Source organism: Leptopilina heterotoma, unplaced genomic scaffold (genome assembly GCF_015476425.1).
Source record: "Leptopilina heterotoma isolate Lh14 unplaced genomic scaffold, ASM1547642v1 Lhet_180, whole genome shotgun sequence".
Lineage (NCBI taxonomy): Eukaryota > Metazoa > Arthropoda > Insecta > Hymenoptera > Figitidae > Leptopilina > Leptopilina heterotoma.
The window spans coordinates 2,013,850-2,029,682 of NW_025110897.1; the positions used below are offsets into that span (position 1 = coordinate 2,013,850).

The 15,833-nt window shown below is 28.0% G+C and overlaps 2 protein-coding genes across 5 annotated transcripts in view; one reads left to right on the forward strand and one right to left on the reverse strand.

Moving 5' to 3' along the window:
* The window catches only part of LOC122499993 (cerebellar degeneration-related protein 2), a 71,281-nt gene extending 62,665 nt beyond the window's left edge, over window positions 1-8,616 (reverse strand). The window contains exon 1 of one of the 2 annotated variants that reach the window (XM_043608628.1): window positions 8,448-8,616. Coding sequence is in view for 1 of the 2 variants with exons in the window: in XM_043608627.1 (XP_043464562.1) it covers window positions 2,175-2,247 (73 nt within the window). In the remaining variant the exon portion in view is untranslated. Of the gene's footprint in view, window positions 1-2,174; window positions 2,613-8,447 lie in introns of those variants that run through there. The other variant, XM_043608627.1, reaches the window with a different exon arrangement.
* Window positions 8,617-9,286: 670 nt separating this feature from the next.
* On the forward strand, window positions 9,287-14,710 carry LOC122500026 (60S ribosomal protein L8). 3 transcript variants are annotated; one of them, XM_043608704.1, is made up of 5 exons: window positions 9,287-9,412; window positions 9,742-9,883; window positions 11,283-11,424; window positions 13,974-14,287; window positions 14,485-14,710. In XM_043608704.1, exons 2-5 carry the CDS (start codon window positions 9,746-9,748, stop codon window positions 14,662-14,664), a joined length of 774 nt encoding a protein of 257 aa, XP_043464639.1. In that variant the 5' UTR covers window positions 9,287-9,412; window positions 9,742-9,745; the 3' UTR covers window positions 14,665-14,710. The 3 variants fall into 3 exon arrangements, with proteins under 3 accessions (XP_043464639.1, XP_043464640.1, XP_043464641.1); XM_043608705.1 differs by having other exon boundaries at window positions 9,342-9,408; XM_043608706.1 differs by lacking the exon at window positions 9,287-9,412 and having other exon boundaries at window positions 9,720-9,883.
* Window positions 14,711-15,833: the final 1,123 nt, after the last annotated feature.

Sequence of the window (15,833 nt, forward strand, 5' to 3'; positions counted from 1 at the left end):
ACATTTCAATAAAAAGGCTTCGGAGATGAAAAGTAATTTTTTTTATTTAAGTACACTCGAATCTTGATGTAATGAGAAGTGAGGGATCCGAAAAACTCGATATTACGACTGCGTGAGGGGGCCCCACTCTTAAACAATTTATTTGTGCGAAGGTAAGTAACTGTAATTAATGTCATGTGAAAAAAACGATGCTCAAATGTTTTCAAATAGTGGGGATAAAAGAGGAGAAATATTTCTCGTTGTAACGAGAGTTGACAGTTCGTTGTATCAAGCGCTCGTTATATCAAGATTCGAGTGTATTCACATTAGGGCACAATTAAAATATATTTTTTAGTAAAATATACAAATTTCACATCGCAATTTTATATTATTATCGAAATATTCCGTTAAACTTACTTGTATATTCAATTATTTAATAAAAAGCAAGGCTTCGGAGATGTAATTTATTGAAATTTTATTCGGGACAATATGTAAAATTTGATTATTTATAAAAGCAATAATTCCCCTCCTTTTTATAAATTATATACATGAGGAAATTAAATATCAGATTCTCAGCTTTATTTTAATGTGCATTAAAATTTTGTTTAAGACATTTTTAATGTATAAAAATACTTTCTGACACTATATTTTTAAAAAATTTCTAAGAGCTTGAAAAGAACCATAAAAATTTAGTTTTCTTATATAGAAGTCCTATATAGGAGACATGTTAAAAAGGCTTCGGAGATGAAATTATTTTACTTATAGCATAAATTCAGTTAAATAAAATTGTTTAATTTCTCTTTAAAAATAATACGTAACTGCTAAATTTATACTATGGAAATTGATAATAATTATTAGAGAATAGATTTTGTAAAATTAATCAAAACATCAAAAATACCATTTCCAGAAGGAATCACCTATTTACAATAAAAACGCAAAAATGAGACAGATGCTGAACTTTGTTGGTACTGCTTTTTGTATTACGAACTTTTTTTGTTGCTGTAAAGTTAGTATTTTTTAAAAATAAAAAGTTGACGTGAGATTTTGACAGACCATCCCCCTCCCTATTTTGACCTCACGTAATTAATGCGGACGTCCCCTTTTTGAGTCAAAAGCTATTCGCATATGTATTCAAAAACTATGTTCTTTCAGCACTTTTTTGAATACTATGAAAAAATTTAGTATCGGATATCATATCTAGAAATTTTACAATTAATATGAATAAATTTTAATTTTTAATTCACTTTAATTTACGATATTTTTATAGTCTCCGATTTTATAGGTTTATCTTTATATTCTTGGAATATTTTTTATGCTTTTTTATTTGTTTATTAGAGGTGTGCAATAAATATTGGATAAATTAACAATATTAGAACAAATAATGTTTGCTTAAAACTAAAAATGTCAAAAGCTGGTTAAAATAAACATTTTTTTTATAAATTTAATTAAATTTTATTGTCCAACTAAAAAATAATTATACTTTAACTATTATTTACGCTTCAGGTTTCGGTTCAAGTATTTTATAAAAGTTTTTGAAAATCGAATTTTGAAGAATTTTAATTGCAAATTCTAAAAATAAATTAAATTCTTAAAAGTTTTAATAATTTTTGTCAATTCGAGTAATCAATCTTAAATTAAATTGATGAGCCATTCCTCTTTATTTTATTTATAATATTATTTATATTATTAAATTTATCAAATCTAAAATTTTGTAACATCTGTCTCTCAACAGATTTTCATATAAAATATGAAGCCACTGAAAAGCTTAAATTCCTATTGAATGTTTAAAAAAAGTTATGAGAAGAAAGTTTTGATAGATAAATAAATAAAACCGCTTTTTCTGGATGCTCCGTTTTAAAAATTCTATCTCCTTTTAATAAATGAAAGACTTGACTTTATAGTTCATGCATTTTAAAATGTTTTTTATACAGAAAAAGAGAATGTCCTCATGGTTGATGTATAAAGTGCAAATAGTTGCATTGAAAAGCGCACATATTTCTATTACATTTATCTAAACAAATTTTCTTAAGATAATAATTAATTTGAAAACCTCCATAAGAAATAAGATTTCGCAAAATGAAATATTTTACTGTTTGTAAACAAGAAAGTTGACTTTTTGAGATACAAATTTTAAATTAAAGAATTCTTCTCTTAATCAGTTTCTATTTTTAAAAAAGTAATGTAGTAAAACTTGCCAGAATCTTTCCAACATTCGATATCATCACTTAGACTGGAAAATTCCTTTTCTAGATCCTCATAACTGGCCATTATTGTTGTTTCAAATTAATATTGATCAGAGACACTTGGATTTCACGTGTTTAAATTTTCAAAAATTACATTCAAAAAGTCTTTATTCACTTTATTTAAAAATGTTCAATTAACCGACATGGGTTTAAGAATATAATTCATGTCTAGTTGGATTAAAAATTGTCACAATCACAATTGAAATTGACCCGAAAGACGAAACAGTGAATTAAACACATGTTTAGTAAAGCACGATTTCATTACAAGACCTGATTCTTGCTGGTGGTTTGTTTCAACCGGTGGTCTCCACCTCTCCGTCACCAGACAAGTTTTACATGTTTACTTTAATATTCATTCCTATGTCAACCTATCTCTTCTCTCGGCAAGAGTTTGTTTCTTAAATTTCATAATTTTATCTCTCTCTCTCTCTCTCTCTCTCTCTCTCTCTCTCTCTCTCTCTCTCTCTCTCTCTCTCTCTCTCTCTCTCTCTCTCTCTCTCCCTCTCTGTATTTATCTTGTTTACATATAGCATATTTTTATTTCATTCATTCTACGGCCCAGGTGCGAAAAGTTGGTCGGGCCATGGTCGCGCCGACCAAGTGGATAGTCGTGCCGACCTTGGCAACCAAAGGTCGGCCGAACTAGCGAATTGTAACACCCGCCGTCCAGTGGCTGACATGGTCGGGCCGACTATGGCTGCCAAAGTCGGACCGACCAGGGGTGCCAAAGTTTTGCCAACCATGTGAAAGAATGTCGGCTTGACTTTGGCAACCATGGTCGTGCCGACCTTGGCAGCCAAAGGTCGGCCGAACTAGCGAATTGTAACACCCGCCGTCCAGTGGCTGACATGGTCGTGCCGACTATGGTTGCCAAAGTCGGGCCGACCAGGGGTGCCAAAGCTTTGCCGACCATGAGAAAGAAGGTCGGATTCACTTTGGCAACCTTGGTCGTGCCGACCTTGGCAGCCAAAAGTCGGCCGACCGATTGCAAAAAATTATTAATTATTTATTATTATTATTAATTATTATTATTCATTATTTATTTGTTTATTGTATACATCTTAACACTAAACGCAATCTTACACATAAATACAAATTAAAATTTCTAACGCTCGCAGGAATCGAACTCGCAACCTAACGCACCGAAGTCTAACACGCTAACCATTACACTACGCTTACATGAAAGCCTAAGAACAAAAATGATTTTATAAGCTGCAACTTCAAACTGACCATCGGCCCGACTCTGGCCAAAGTCGGCCCGACCAAGTGAAATTAGGTTTTTTGCACTCTGGCTGCCATAGTTTTACCGACCGTCGGCCCGACTCAGGCCAGAGTCGGCCCGACCAATTGAAATTAGGTTTTTTAAACTCTGGCTGCCATAGTTTAACCCACCATCGGCCCGACTCAGGCCAGAGTCGGCCCGACCAATTGAAATTAGGTTTTTTAAACTCTGGCTGCCATAGTTTAACCCACCATCGGCCCGACTCAGGCCAAAGTCGGCCCGACCAACAGAAATTAACCTTTTTAAACTCTGGCTGCCATACTTTAGCCGACCATCGGACCGACTCAGGCCAGAGTCGGCCCGACCAAGTGAAATTAGGTTTTTTGCACTCTGGCTGCCATAGTTTTACCGACCGTCGGCCCGACTCAGGCCAGAGTCGGCCCGACCAACTAAAATTAGGTTCTCTAAACTCTGGCTGCCATAGTTTTACCGACCATCGGCCCGACTCAGGCCAGAGTCGGCCCGACCAACTAAAATTAGGTTCTCTAAACTCTGGCTGCCATAGTTTTACCGACCATCGGCCCGACTCAGGCCAAAGTCGGCCCGACCAACAGAAATTAACCTTTTTAAACTCTGGCTGCCATACTTTAGCCGACCATCGGCCCGACTCAGGCCAGAGTCGGCCCGACCAAGTGAAATTAGGTTTTTTGCACTCTGGCTGCCATAGTTTTACCGACCGTCGGCCCGACTCAGGCCAGAGTCGGCCCGACCAACTAAAATTAGGTTCTCTAAACTCTGGTTGCCATAGTTTTACCGACCATCGGCCCGACTCAGGCCAAAGTCGGCCCGACCAACAGAAATTAACCTTTTTAAACTCTGGCTGCCATAGTTTTACCGACCATCGGCCCGACTGAGGCCAGAGTCGGCCCGACCAACTAAAATTAGGTTCTCTAAACTTTGGCACCCATAGTCGGCCCAAACTTGGGTGGAAACAGTAACCAAAGTCGGCCCGACTTTGGCTGCCGACCTATTGGCAGCCATAGATGGGCCGACCTGCGCCCGACCTTCCAACTCTGGCGGCCGACCAAAATTCGCACCTGGGGGCAATTGCTTCCTCACATGGAAAAAGGAAGTTTATAGTTCTTCAAATGAGAATATAACATTTTTAAAAATGCATTTCGTTATTCTTTTTCTATTTAAATGGGTATCATAATGAATTCTTTATCAATTGTGTGTATACAAATGCGATAATATGGAAATGATTCTGTATAATTCAAATTTTTTCAATGGGACCATTCACATACTTAGACAGTATAGGGAGAAGGGACTCAAGCTAATAAAAAACGTTAAAGGCAACTTGTTTTGCTTTAGGCACCTATAAGACGTGCATTATTCTTTCTATTTGTCTAAATTCAGATTGTCTAGCTTATTGCCTAGTTAATAAGCTAATTACCTTCTAAAATGCTTTCGGTAAACAAAAGACTCATAAAATGAATAATTAAATAAAAAGTTTGATTTGTGAACAAACTTTGCATTGTCAGGGCTCGAACCAGTGAAAGTATTTAAAAATACGGACTTTACGGACCATTTACGTATCAATTATTACTGACAAAAATATAACCAGTTCGAGTCAAATAAAAGAATATTTTACTTAAAACTAAAAATTAAATTTTTTCATAACTAATAAAACATGAAGATATCGATAACTCCGAGTTCGGAGTGATTCGACTCGGAGTGATCGATTTCTTCATGTTTTATAATAATTAAAGATGACCCAGTGGTAAAATCATTTACAATTTAATTATTATTTTCAAGAATTTTTAACTAAAATTCTTAGAATATTTTTTGAAATTTTCGAAAAAGTGTTTTGACAATTTTCAAATCCATTTCTTTACAATACTCAATTTTACGAAATTTCAATTGTTCGTGTAAATTCTTCAATTAAATAAACATTAGAAAATAAAAACTTCAAATATTACCTATAAAAAAATTCAATTAAACTTTTCCAAAAAAATTAATTTCAAAATTATGTTATTTCTAAAAATTCCCGCAATATTGCTTTCAATAAATGTAGGACTCTTTTGTGATCCAAGTATTGTAATAGTGTAGAGTTTTTTTTTGTTTATAGAATCAATAATTTGAAATGAAAAAACTAAATTTTTAAAGTTTTTTTTTAGACGTTTCGATCCTAAATAGTTTGGATCCTCTTCAGTAATTTTATTAATATTCTGCAAAATACATATTTTTTTGGTTTTATTATAAAATGTTATGAATTATTTGTATGTAAACGAATATGGAACGAATGGAATTTATTAAGAAGACATTAAAACTCTTACCTGGTTATATTACATAATTTATGCACATTATTATGTTGTTTTACTGATTTTTTTTAACATTTAAAAAATTTTTTAAAAAAATTTTTTAGCATTTCAATATTCAATTATTATTATCTAAAATTTTAGCTGAAATTAATTTTTAAATCAATTTATATTAGAAAATTCTATTAGAATTCAATTATTTAAATACAAATAAAATGTAAATAAATAATTTATTGAATAATTGCATGTTTCTTAAAATTCAATTCCTATAAAGAATTATATCAACAAATTTTTAAATAATTGAATTCTTTCGACGACTTTTAATAAAATTTTTAAGAATAATTACATTTTTCGAGAAATTTGATTAAAATTGTATTAAAAAATAATTAAAATTCTGCGATGAGTGAAAATAACAATTGAATCCCTAAGAAGAATTTTACTACTTTTGAACAAAATTGAATTTTTGCAAAGAATTGCATTTTTGCAATAATTTGTAACTTTTACAAAATTGAATTTTTTCGTGTTTTTAACTAAACATCTTCTACCATTGTTTTTAATAATTTTTGAAAAAGTTTTTAAGAATTTTCAAATACAATTGTCTACAATTCAATTATAAAAAAATTTCAATTATTCGTAACTTCTTCAATTAAATATATATTAGAAAATAAAAACTGTAAATAATTATTAAAAAATTCCGCAATTAAAGTTTCTCAAAAAAAATTAATTCCACAGAATGGTTAGTTGAAAATATAAAAAATTTTAATTTTCAAAGAATTTAATCTAAAACCTTTTCAAAATTCAATTGTTTCTAAAAATTTACGCTCTATTGCTTTTAAAATTCAATTATAATGTAAAATTTTAACTGAAATCCATTTTTAAATCAATGTTTATGAGAAAATTCTCCTAGAATTCAATTATTTAAATACAAAAATAAATAACATTGAATGTTTCTTAAAATTTAATTTTTACGAAGAATTTTATTAATAACTTTTGAAAATATTTAATTTCTTTTAAGAAATTTAATTAAAATTTACAATTTTTGAAAATAATTGAAAAATTCTGGAGAATTTTATTAAAATTTTTTAAAATAATTTAATTCTTGAGAAGAATTTTGCTTTCTATTTATAAAGATAATTTAATATTCTTGACAAGAATTTTTAAAAAATTATGAAAATAATTTAATTTCTGCAAAGTATTTTATTATGTACTTTTCAAAAGAATTAAATTCTTGTGATGAATTTTGATATTTATCAACATCATTAAATGTTGAAAACAATTTTTCTTAAATTCCTTAAAATAATTGATTTTATGGGAAGAATTTTGTTGTTTATCAAGATAATTGAATTCTTTTGCAGAATTACTTAAAATTTTTTTAAAATAATTGATTTTCTGCGACGAATTAAAAGTTATTTAGGTATGAAAATATTATTTGAATTATTGCAACAAATTTTATTATTTTATGCAATAATTGAATGTTTTTAAAATGTTGAATTCTTTTGTCAAGTTTTAATAAAATTTTTAAGAATAATTGCATTTTTCGAGGAATTTATTTAAAATAGTATTAAAAATAATTGAAATTCTGCGAGATGAAAATAATTAAATTCTTAAATTAGAATACTTATAAAAATAATTGAATGTTTTCGTAGAATTGAATCAAATATTTTTTCAATAATTAAATTCTTTTATAAATTTTATGAAAATAGTAAAATATTGAAAATTATTGAATTGCGAAAAACTTTTGAAAATTATTGAAATTATGCAAGAAATGTTATTTTTAATTTTTGAAAATAATTGAATTTTTGGCGAAATATTTTGCTATTTGTAAAGATAATTAAAATCAAATACGAATATTGATCAATTTACCAGATTCAAAAACTTCAAATGACGATTTCTCAGTGAAAAATAAAGATTTTTTCAAGTTTCAAAAGGCTTTTTAAAGGGGAAGAATATAGGTACTTTTAGATGCCACAAATAATTTTTAGAGAAAAAATTTTCTTTTGATTGTACAGGACTTCAAAAATGCCCAAAAAACGTGCTTTTGGCACTTTTAGGTTAGAATATCTCAAAAACCAGATGTGATGGGGCAATTCTGAGGTTTTGTCGGCGTGTAATTGAATTCTTGTGATGAATTTGTTATTTATTAATATAATTGAATTTTGCAAAGAATTTTATTAAAATTTTTTATAATAATTGAATTTCTATGCACCGCCCAAGAATTTTGTTATTTATTAAGATAATTGCGTTAAAACTTTCGAAATAAATAATATTAAAAATTTCATTCTTGTCAGAAATAGAAAAGGTTTTTTTTATTAGAATTCGTGGTAGTTTTATAGTTTATGAGGCAAACAAAAATCCAGATTTTTTTTGTATGAATAATTCTAAAAATTTATGTTTTTTCAGTACTTTTATTAAAAATTCTCTCCAATTAGCGGTTAATGGGTTCCTAACGGTTACCACAGAAAAGGGAATTCTGTAAAAGTTTGGTAAACCCAATCTGCCAGGGCTAGTGTATATTTTTTATTTTGTAAAATATCAAAGTTAAAAATCCCTGTAATATTGTTTCAATATTTTCATTGATGGTATATTCTTAATTGTAGACAATTATTTTATTTGAATAATACATTTAAACAATAATTATAATTCAACCTTCATAATTGAGTGACGAACAGTAAAAAATTTACTTACACCATTACACTTACGGCAAATGCCGATCTTGGCCGATCTCACAGTCGCTATACTCGAAATATTTATTTACATTATTACATTTATCAAATCTAAAATTTTGTAAAAACTCCCAAATAACAATCGTGCGTTGTCACATTTTCCTCACTCCATGCGAATCTCAATGCATAGCCGTTTGCACTCATTTTGCAATCACTCCATGCAAGTCACAACATGTGTGTATCTTGCAGTCATTGTGCACAGATGTGATTGAACCAACTGTTAAGGCCTTTCTCCAATTAGGCTATTTAACTATGTGAAACGTAGTGACGTGAAGCATGAGATAGAAAAAGATACTAAGAATATATCTGTCCTTTTCTAACTCATTTTTTGCATTCGCGAAACTGTTGTCTTGAAAATACATGAAAATATCTCACTAACATACTTTCAGCATATTTTGAAGTTCCTGTGAAGTAAAAAGTGTTAATCCCACTACAATTATTTTATAAAAATCGTTTTAATTTTATTTATGTAGTTAAAAATTGACAGCGTTTTGGTTTGCTTTTTATAACTAGGCCATGAGTGTGAGAGAGATGGAGACACATGTTCGCTTTATTTGCACTCATGGCCTATTTACAAAACGCAACGGAAAACGGTGCCATGTGACTGCACCCTAAGAATCGGAAGTCGTAAATTTACATGAGAGAGAAAGAGATGAGTAAATCATTTGTCTTTTTCTACCTTATGTAAAATTTACGTCTCACTATTTTCATTGTGCGTTGGGCCGTTGGGCCTTTCCCGCGAGCATGTGAAGGCACCTTAATAAAGATTTCACATTACAGATCTTCTACTGCGCGATCTACAACATAAAGTTTCCTAGCCGTGATAGAACTGAAATGTAAGCAGATATTTCCCATCCCTGATTTTCTCGACCAATCGTCACTTCCTGAGAAATTTATCCTTTTCCGTAAACTTGATTCCTCAAGTCGGTACGATATGTTTAGTGTTGTTTTTAATTTTTCTAATCTATTGCAATCTTCTTGTATTTTAATGCTTTTTTTATGAAATTCATTTGGTTTCTAAAATGTGATGTGTTAAAACATTTAATTACAATATTTTTCAACATTTTTTTTCCTTAATTGATTAAAGTGAAAATTTCGTTTAGTAGTTGAGGTTAAGTTGCATGTTCTTGAAATCGTGTTGATATTTGTTAACAATGTTGTTTAATCATTTTAAATATTTGCGTTTCTTTAATGTAGCTTTTATACGAGATAAATATAGTTGAAAACATTTTTAATAGAAATTGTTTTTGATGTAGAATCATGGGTCGAGTCATTCGTGCTCAGCGTAAGGGAGCTGGATCTGTTTTCCGCTCTCACACTAAAAAAAGGAAAGGAGCAGCCAAACTCCGCTCATTGGACTTTTCTGAAAGACATGGATACATTAAAGGAGTTGTAAAGGTTTGTCTTTTATTTTTTCCATTATTATTTCTTATTTTGTGAAATTTTCAAAAATGTTTATTCTGTCAAATTCAAAGCATCGAGTAGTTCCACGTGATTTGATCAAGTCGAAAAAATTAGATGTTGAGGGACATTGAAATATTCGATTTTATAAGTTATTTTTGCAAAAATTAAAGGATTCTAATTTTTATACAGTGAATTTTAAGGAATTTTTTCTTTACTTATCCAATGCCGAAAATTTTTTCTCAAAAAATAATTTAACCTCTCTTTTTTCTAAAGTACATCTTATTTTGCAATTTATACAAAACTCTTTCATTTTACTATCATTTACATTAAAAATTGCTGAGAGTTTTTTCCAACAAAAAATTTTAAAATAAATTTGAAAAATAATGGATTTTCCACAAAATAAAAAACAACTAGATATTTAAACACTTGTTTTCATCTTTTTGAAAATCCATTGAATTAAAGAAGTTTACATAATTTATTGAAAAAAATCTATGGAATTTAGAAAAATTTCATCAAGAGAAGAAAAGTTTGTTCTTTCGTCAACTTTTGAATAATGTTAAAAAAAATGTTACTTAATTTTTTTTTAAATTAATTTATACCTAAAAAAATGAATTTTTTTTAATTTGGGTACGATTATTTTTAATTTTTATAATTTTTAATACAAAATTAAAAATAATGAGAATACTTTGTAAAAAAAATGTGTCCACCTAATACAAAAATAAAAAAAAAGTTTAATTTTAAATTTAAATCTAACTTGCGATGTTGTCGACTTATTAATTAATATAACAAGTAAAAAAAATAAATAAAAAGTTATTTATATTTTTATAAATAAAGAAGACGTCTATTGACTTTTTAAAACCGATTTTGTTAATATTTTTTTTATTAAAGTATTAATATTTTAATATCATAGTTATTGGTGTTTTAAAAAATGAATCCGGGAATATATTATTTTTTTGACTAAGGATTTGACCATCCTACTGCAAATAAAGACATTACAAAAAGTTATTTATTTTAATTTCTAGTAAAGATAGAACGTTGGTTTAGGTCTCATTTCAAAGCCAATATTTCCTATTCTCATAATATCAATATAATAAATTAAAAAAACATGTTCTTCATTATTTAAATGCAATTAGCAATAAACAAAATTCCTTTTTACATTACATTCTAACTAATCTGATATTTTCCGATAAATTATTTTTGCTTTCAATAAAGTTTAAGGTGTTTAGTAAAATTTCTAATCTCTTTTCAAACATGATGAATTCTAGTTTATTTACTTCTGAAACTAATGAAGATTTATTACTAGAGGCTCTTTCTGAAGAATACACTTTTAAGTAGAGTAAAAAAGTGTTTGAAGAAATATGATTATACATATTTTTTTCTTTTTCTCTTACAGGATATTATTCACGACCCTGGCAGAGGAGCTCCTTTGGCAGTGGTACATTTTAGAGACCCTTACAAGTTTAAAACGCGTAAGGAACTTTTCATTGCTCCAGAAGGAATGTACACTGGCCAATTTTTATACTGTGGAAAGAAAGGTAAATGATGATCTAATTTTTAAACAATATTCTACTAGCGAAAAAGTTTCAAGTTGCATTAACTCTAAAAATTGAAATATTAAATCTAATAGGTCAATATTTGCACCATTAAAGGCGAGAAGATTTTCCAAAATCATTAGTCATTCTAATCTCAAATTATTTCAATTTCAATTTATCCAAATTTTAATCGATTTCAGTTTAATTTATTATATTCCAGGCCTCGGATGTCATGACTTTTTCGACTTTTTTTTTACTATTTTCCCAAAATGCTACTTTTTTCGACTTATTTTAAAAAATTGCGACTTTTTCGACTTTTATTCCAAGTTTTGCCACAAAAACAACATTTTTGGTATAAAATGCAATTTATTTCGATTTTTATAGTGTAAAATGTACTTATAACTATAGACAAATCTTTCTCAAATTATTTTTGAGTGATTTTTCTAATTAAATTTTTGAAATATATATTTAAAGATTTTCAATAGTTGAAATTTTGTAAAATTTAACTGAAAATAATTGATTTTTTCAAGTATTTTATTACAATTTTTGAAAATCAACTTTTGAGGAGTTTTAATTGCAAATTTTGAAAATAATTGAATTTTCAAAAATTTCAATGAAAAATCTTTAAGTGTAAATTTATAAATATGAAAATTAATGAAAATTAGCTTCTAAAAATTATAATAAAATATTTTTTAAAAAGTAATAATTATAGAATTTTTTATTTGTAAAATTTCAATTTTGAATGAATTAAATAATAAAAATTTCACAGAAATTCTATTATTTACAAATTCTTTATAAATTTCTTCGCAATAATTCAATTATTCTCATAAATAATCAAATTTCTTACAGAGATTCAATTATTTTCATAAATAATAAAATAAAATTTATAGGTTTTCAATTATTTTCATAAAAATAATAAAACTCATCGCAGAATTTCAATTATTTTTAATACAAATTTTAATGGAATTTCTCAAAAAATGTAATTATTCCCCAAAACTCAATTATTTTTAAAAATTTTAATAAAATTCTGTGCAAAATTTCAATTATTTTCAAAAAATGTTCTGAATTCAATCAAATTTTTTACAGATATTCAATTATGTTTAATAAAGTTCTAATCTAATTTTTCGAAAAATGAAATTATTCTTAAAAGTTTTATTGAAATTCGGCAAAAGAATTTTGATTTTGAAATATTTAAAAATTTGTTGATAAAATTCTTTAAATGAGAGTTCAATTTAAAAATAACTTTAAATTGTTCAATAAATTATTTATTTTTGTATTTAAACAATTATTATTTTGATTATACTTTATATTTCAATTTAATTATTGTTAAAGAACTCTTAATTGTATATTTTTGAATTTATTGTATATTTATGGTTGTTCTCATGGTTTCCTGGTACATAATAAAAAAATCTAATTTAATTGAATTCTCGTAGAATTTTCTAAAAATAATTGATTTAAATATGAATTTAGTTAAAATTTTAGATAATAATTCAATATTAAACTCTAAATTTGAATTAGTGACTGACTTTTTGCTTTTAAATTTGCAGATTTTACTAATAAATAGTCGTTTCTACTAATTCCAATTAGTAAACATTTTTACTAATTCAAATTTAGAGAGAAAGTATTATAGTGTAAATTTTTAGAAATAATTGAATTTTGAAAAGGTTTCAAATTTTAATCTTTGAATGTTTGAATTTTTCATAATTTTAACTGAAAATTGTGTAGATTTAATTTTTTTGAAAAAGTTTAATTGAATTTCTTTAAGTTATTTGAAGTTTTTATTTTCTGATATATATTTGATTGAAGAATTTCCGAATGATCGATGAAATTTCGTAAAATTGATTTGTAAACAAAAGTATTTGAAAATTTTTAAAGAAATTTTTCAAAAATTATTAAAAATAATTAATTTAGAGAAGAATTTTAGTTAAAAATTTTGGAAAACAATAATTGAATTGAAGTGATAAAAGTAATTTTGAATAAATTACAGTAACATTATTCTTGTCTTGTCTTGTAATGTAAAATAATTATTTTATCAGTCGGTAATTTTAAATTATTATAAAACATGAAGATATCGATTGCTCGAGTCGACGACTCGGAGTGATCGATTTCTTCCTGTTTTATTACAATTTTTTATAAGTTGTTTAATTTCAAAAAGGTTTATTGAATTTGAAATTTTTAAAAATCTTAATTCTCATGGAAAATAATAGTAATTAAATATTATATTTATTGAAAAATGATAAATATAACAATGCGGAATACAGTATTATATGAAAGTTCCATGTATTTGTAAAAATTTATTGGAATTATTTAATTTTTTCAAATATAAATGTAGTTCTAAAAACCTGGAAAACCTGGAAAAGTCAGGGACTTTAGAATGAGCAAAAGCGTGGCAACCCTGAAATAATATTTAATTGAAAATAGTCAAGTAATCGCTTATTTGAATCAAATAAATTTTTTTTCAATATATATTGATTTGTTTTCACATTGACAAACATTTAGTATAGCTTTTGATCTAGTAACGATAATAATCTAATATTGTGTTGTATTAATAGCAAGTCTTCAAATTGGAAATGTAATGCCCGTCGGACAAATGCCTGAGGGAGCAATCGTTTGTAATCTGGAAGAAAAGACTGGTGACCGAGGTCGATTGGCTCGCGCCTCCGGAAATTACGCTACGGTTATCTCACATAACCACGACACGAAGAAAACCAGAGTTAAACTGCCGTCTGGTGCCAAGAAAGTCATTCCATCCAACAACCGAGCTATGGTTGGAATTGTAGCGGGAGGTGGACGTATCGACAAACCAATTTTGAAAGCAGGAAGAGCCTACCACAAATACAAAGTCAAGAGGAACTGTTGGCCAAAGGTGCGTTTAATGATTGGATTAAAATACAGTTCTTTACAAATTATTAGAAACTTAATTCTTCTATGATGGTACTAGACATTTGAAACCTGAAGTCAATATGTTGACATTTTTTCATAAACTGAGAAGATTAGAAGTACGAAACTAATAAAATTTTCCGTCTCTGAGGAATGTATAAATAATTGCTCTGTTAATTGCAGGTTCGTGGTGTTGCTATGAACCCCGTTGAACATCCTCACGGTGGTGGTAATCACCAACATATTGGAAAGGCCTCTACTGTTAAGCGAGGAACAAGTGCCGGTCGGAAGATTGGTCTCATTGCCGCCCGTCGTACGGGAAGAATTCGAGGAGGCAAGACCGACACCAAGAAAGATGATTAATCTAATAATAGATTTAAAGTTCAATAAAATAAACGTCTACAAAATCTATGGTGAACTTATTACTCCATGCAATATTTTTTGTTTAGTTTGGAATTGAGGGGCCGGAACGAAGAACCGACGCTTGGCAATACTTTGAAGATAGCGAAGCGTCGGTTCTTCGATCCGATCCCTCAATTGGACTCCGATTAGAATTATCAGATAAAAAAAATAAGGTATCAAACCTTTTTTTTTATCGATTTCTTTACTAAAGTTATGACTAAATTATTAATTTCGAGCTTCTGTTTTTTAATTTAATTAATTGATAGAATCACTAAAAATTTTAGTAAACTCCCTATAAAAATTACATTAGTTTCAAATTCTTAAGTTCTTAACAAGTTTAACTGATTGTTAATAAGAAAAAAAAAAGATAACGAATGCTTGAAGTCGGCAAAAGTCAGTTTTTTTGAAAAAAGGTCACTACAGTCCGTAATTTGATTGAGAAATGACGATAAGTTCGTAAAATGTACAATATAATTTGGAGAAATTACAAATGATTCCAGAAATTCAATTATTTTCAAAAGTAATAAAATTCTTGGCAGAAATTCAATTACATTCAAAAATTTTTTTAATTCTCGTCAAAATTTCAATTATCTTTAGAAATAATTAAATTCTTCTCCGAAATTTAGTTATTTTCAAAAATTTGAATAAAATTCTTGGCAAAATTTCAATTATTTAAAAATTTATTTATTTATTTTCAATTATTTAATTATTTTTAAAAAATATCCTTAATTCAATGATTTTTAATATCTACTATTTTAATAAAATTCTTGGCAAAAGAATTCAATTATTTAAAAAAAAATTTTAATAAAATTCTACGCAAGCCTTTAATTATTTTCATAAAATAATAAATATTTCACAGGAATTCAATTACAGTGGAACCTAGATTATCCGACAGGCACCGGACCAACACCCTGCCGGATAATCGAAAAGACGGATAATAGAGGTCCATAAATTTATGATGTTTTAATAGTATATTTCGTAACGAGTGCGAGCAGTTGTCAATTTTTGAATGAGCACTTTTTTTGGAACAAACTGTAGGCGAAGCGAAGCTTCTTCCAGAAAAAGTGCTCGTTCAAAAATTGGCAACTGCTAGCACTAGTTACGAACGATATTTTTCATAACAAGGTGCA

Bases quoted from the DNA above. Each gene is read 5' to 3' on its own strand.
- LOC122500026 (XM_043608704.1), top strand. From the start codon at position 9,746: ATGGGTCGAGTCATTCGTGCTCAGCGTAAGGGAGCTGGATCTGTTTTC. The intron at 9,884-11,282 runs GTTTGTCTTTTA...TTTCTCTTACAG, and splicing joins ACATTAAAGGAGTTGTAAAG to GATATTATTCACGACCCTGG. The intron at 14,288-14,484 runs GTGCGTTTAATG...TGTTAATTGCAG, and splicing joins AGAGGAACTGTTGGCCAAAG to GTTCGTGGTGTTGCTATGAA.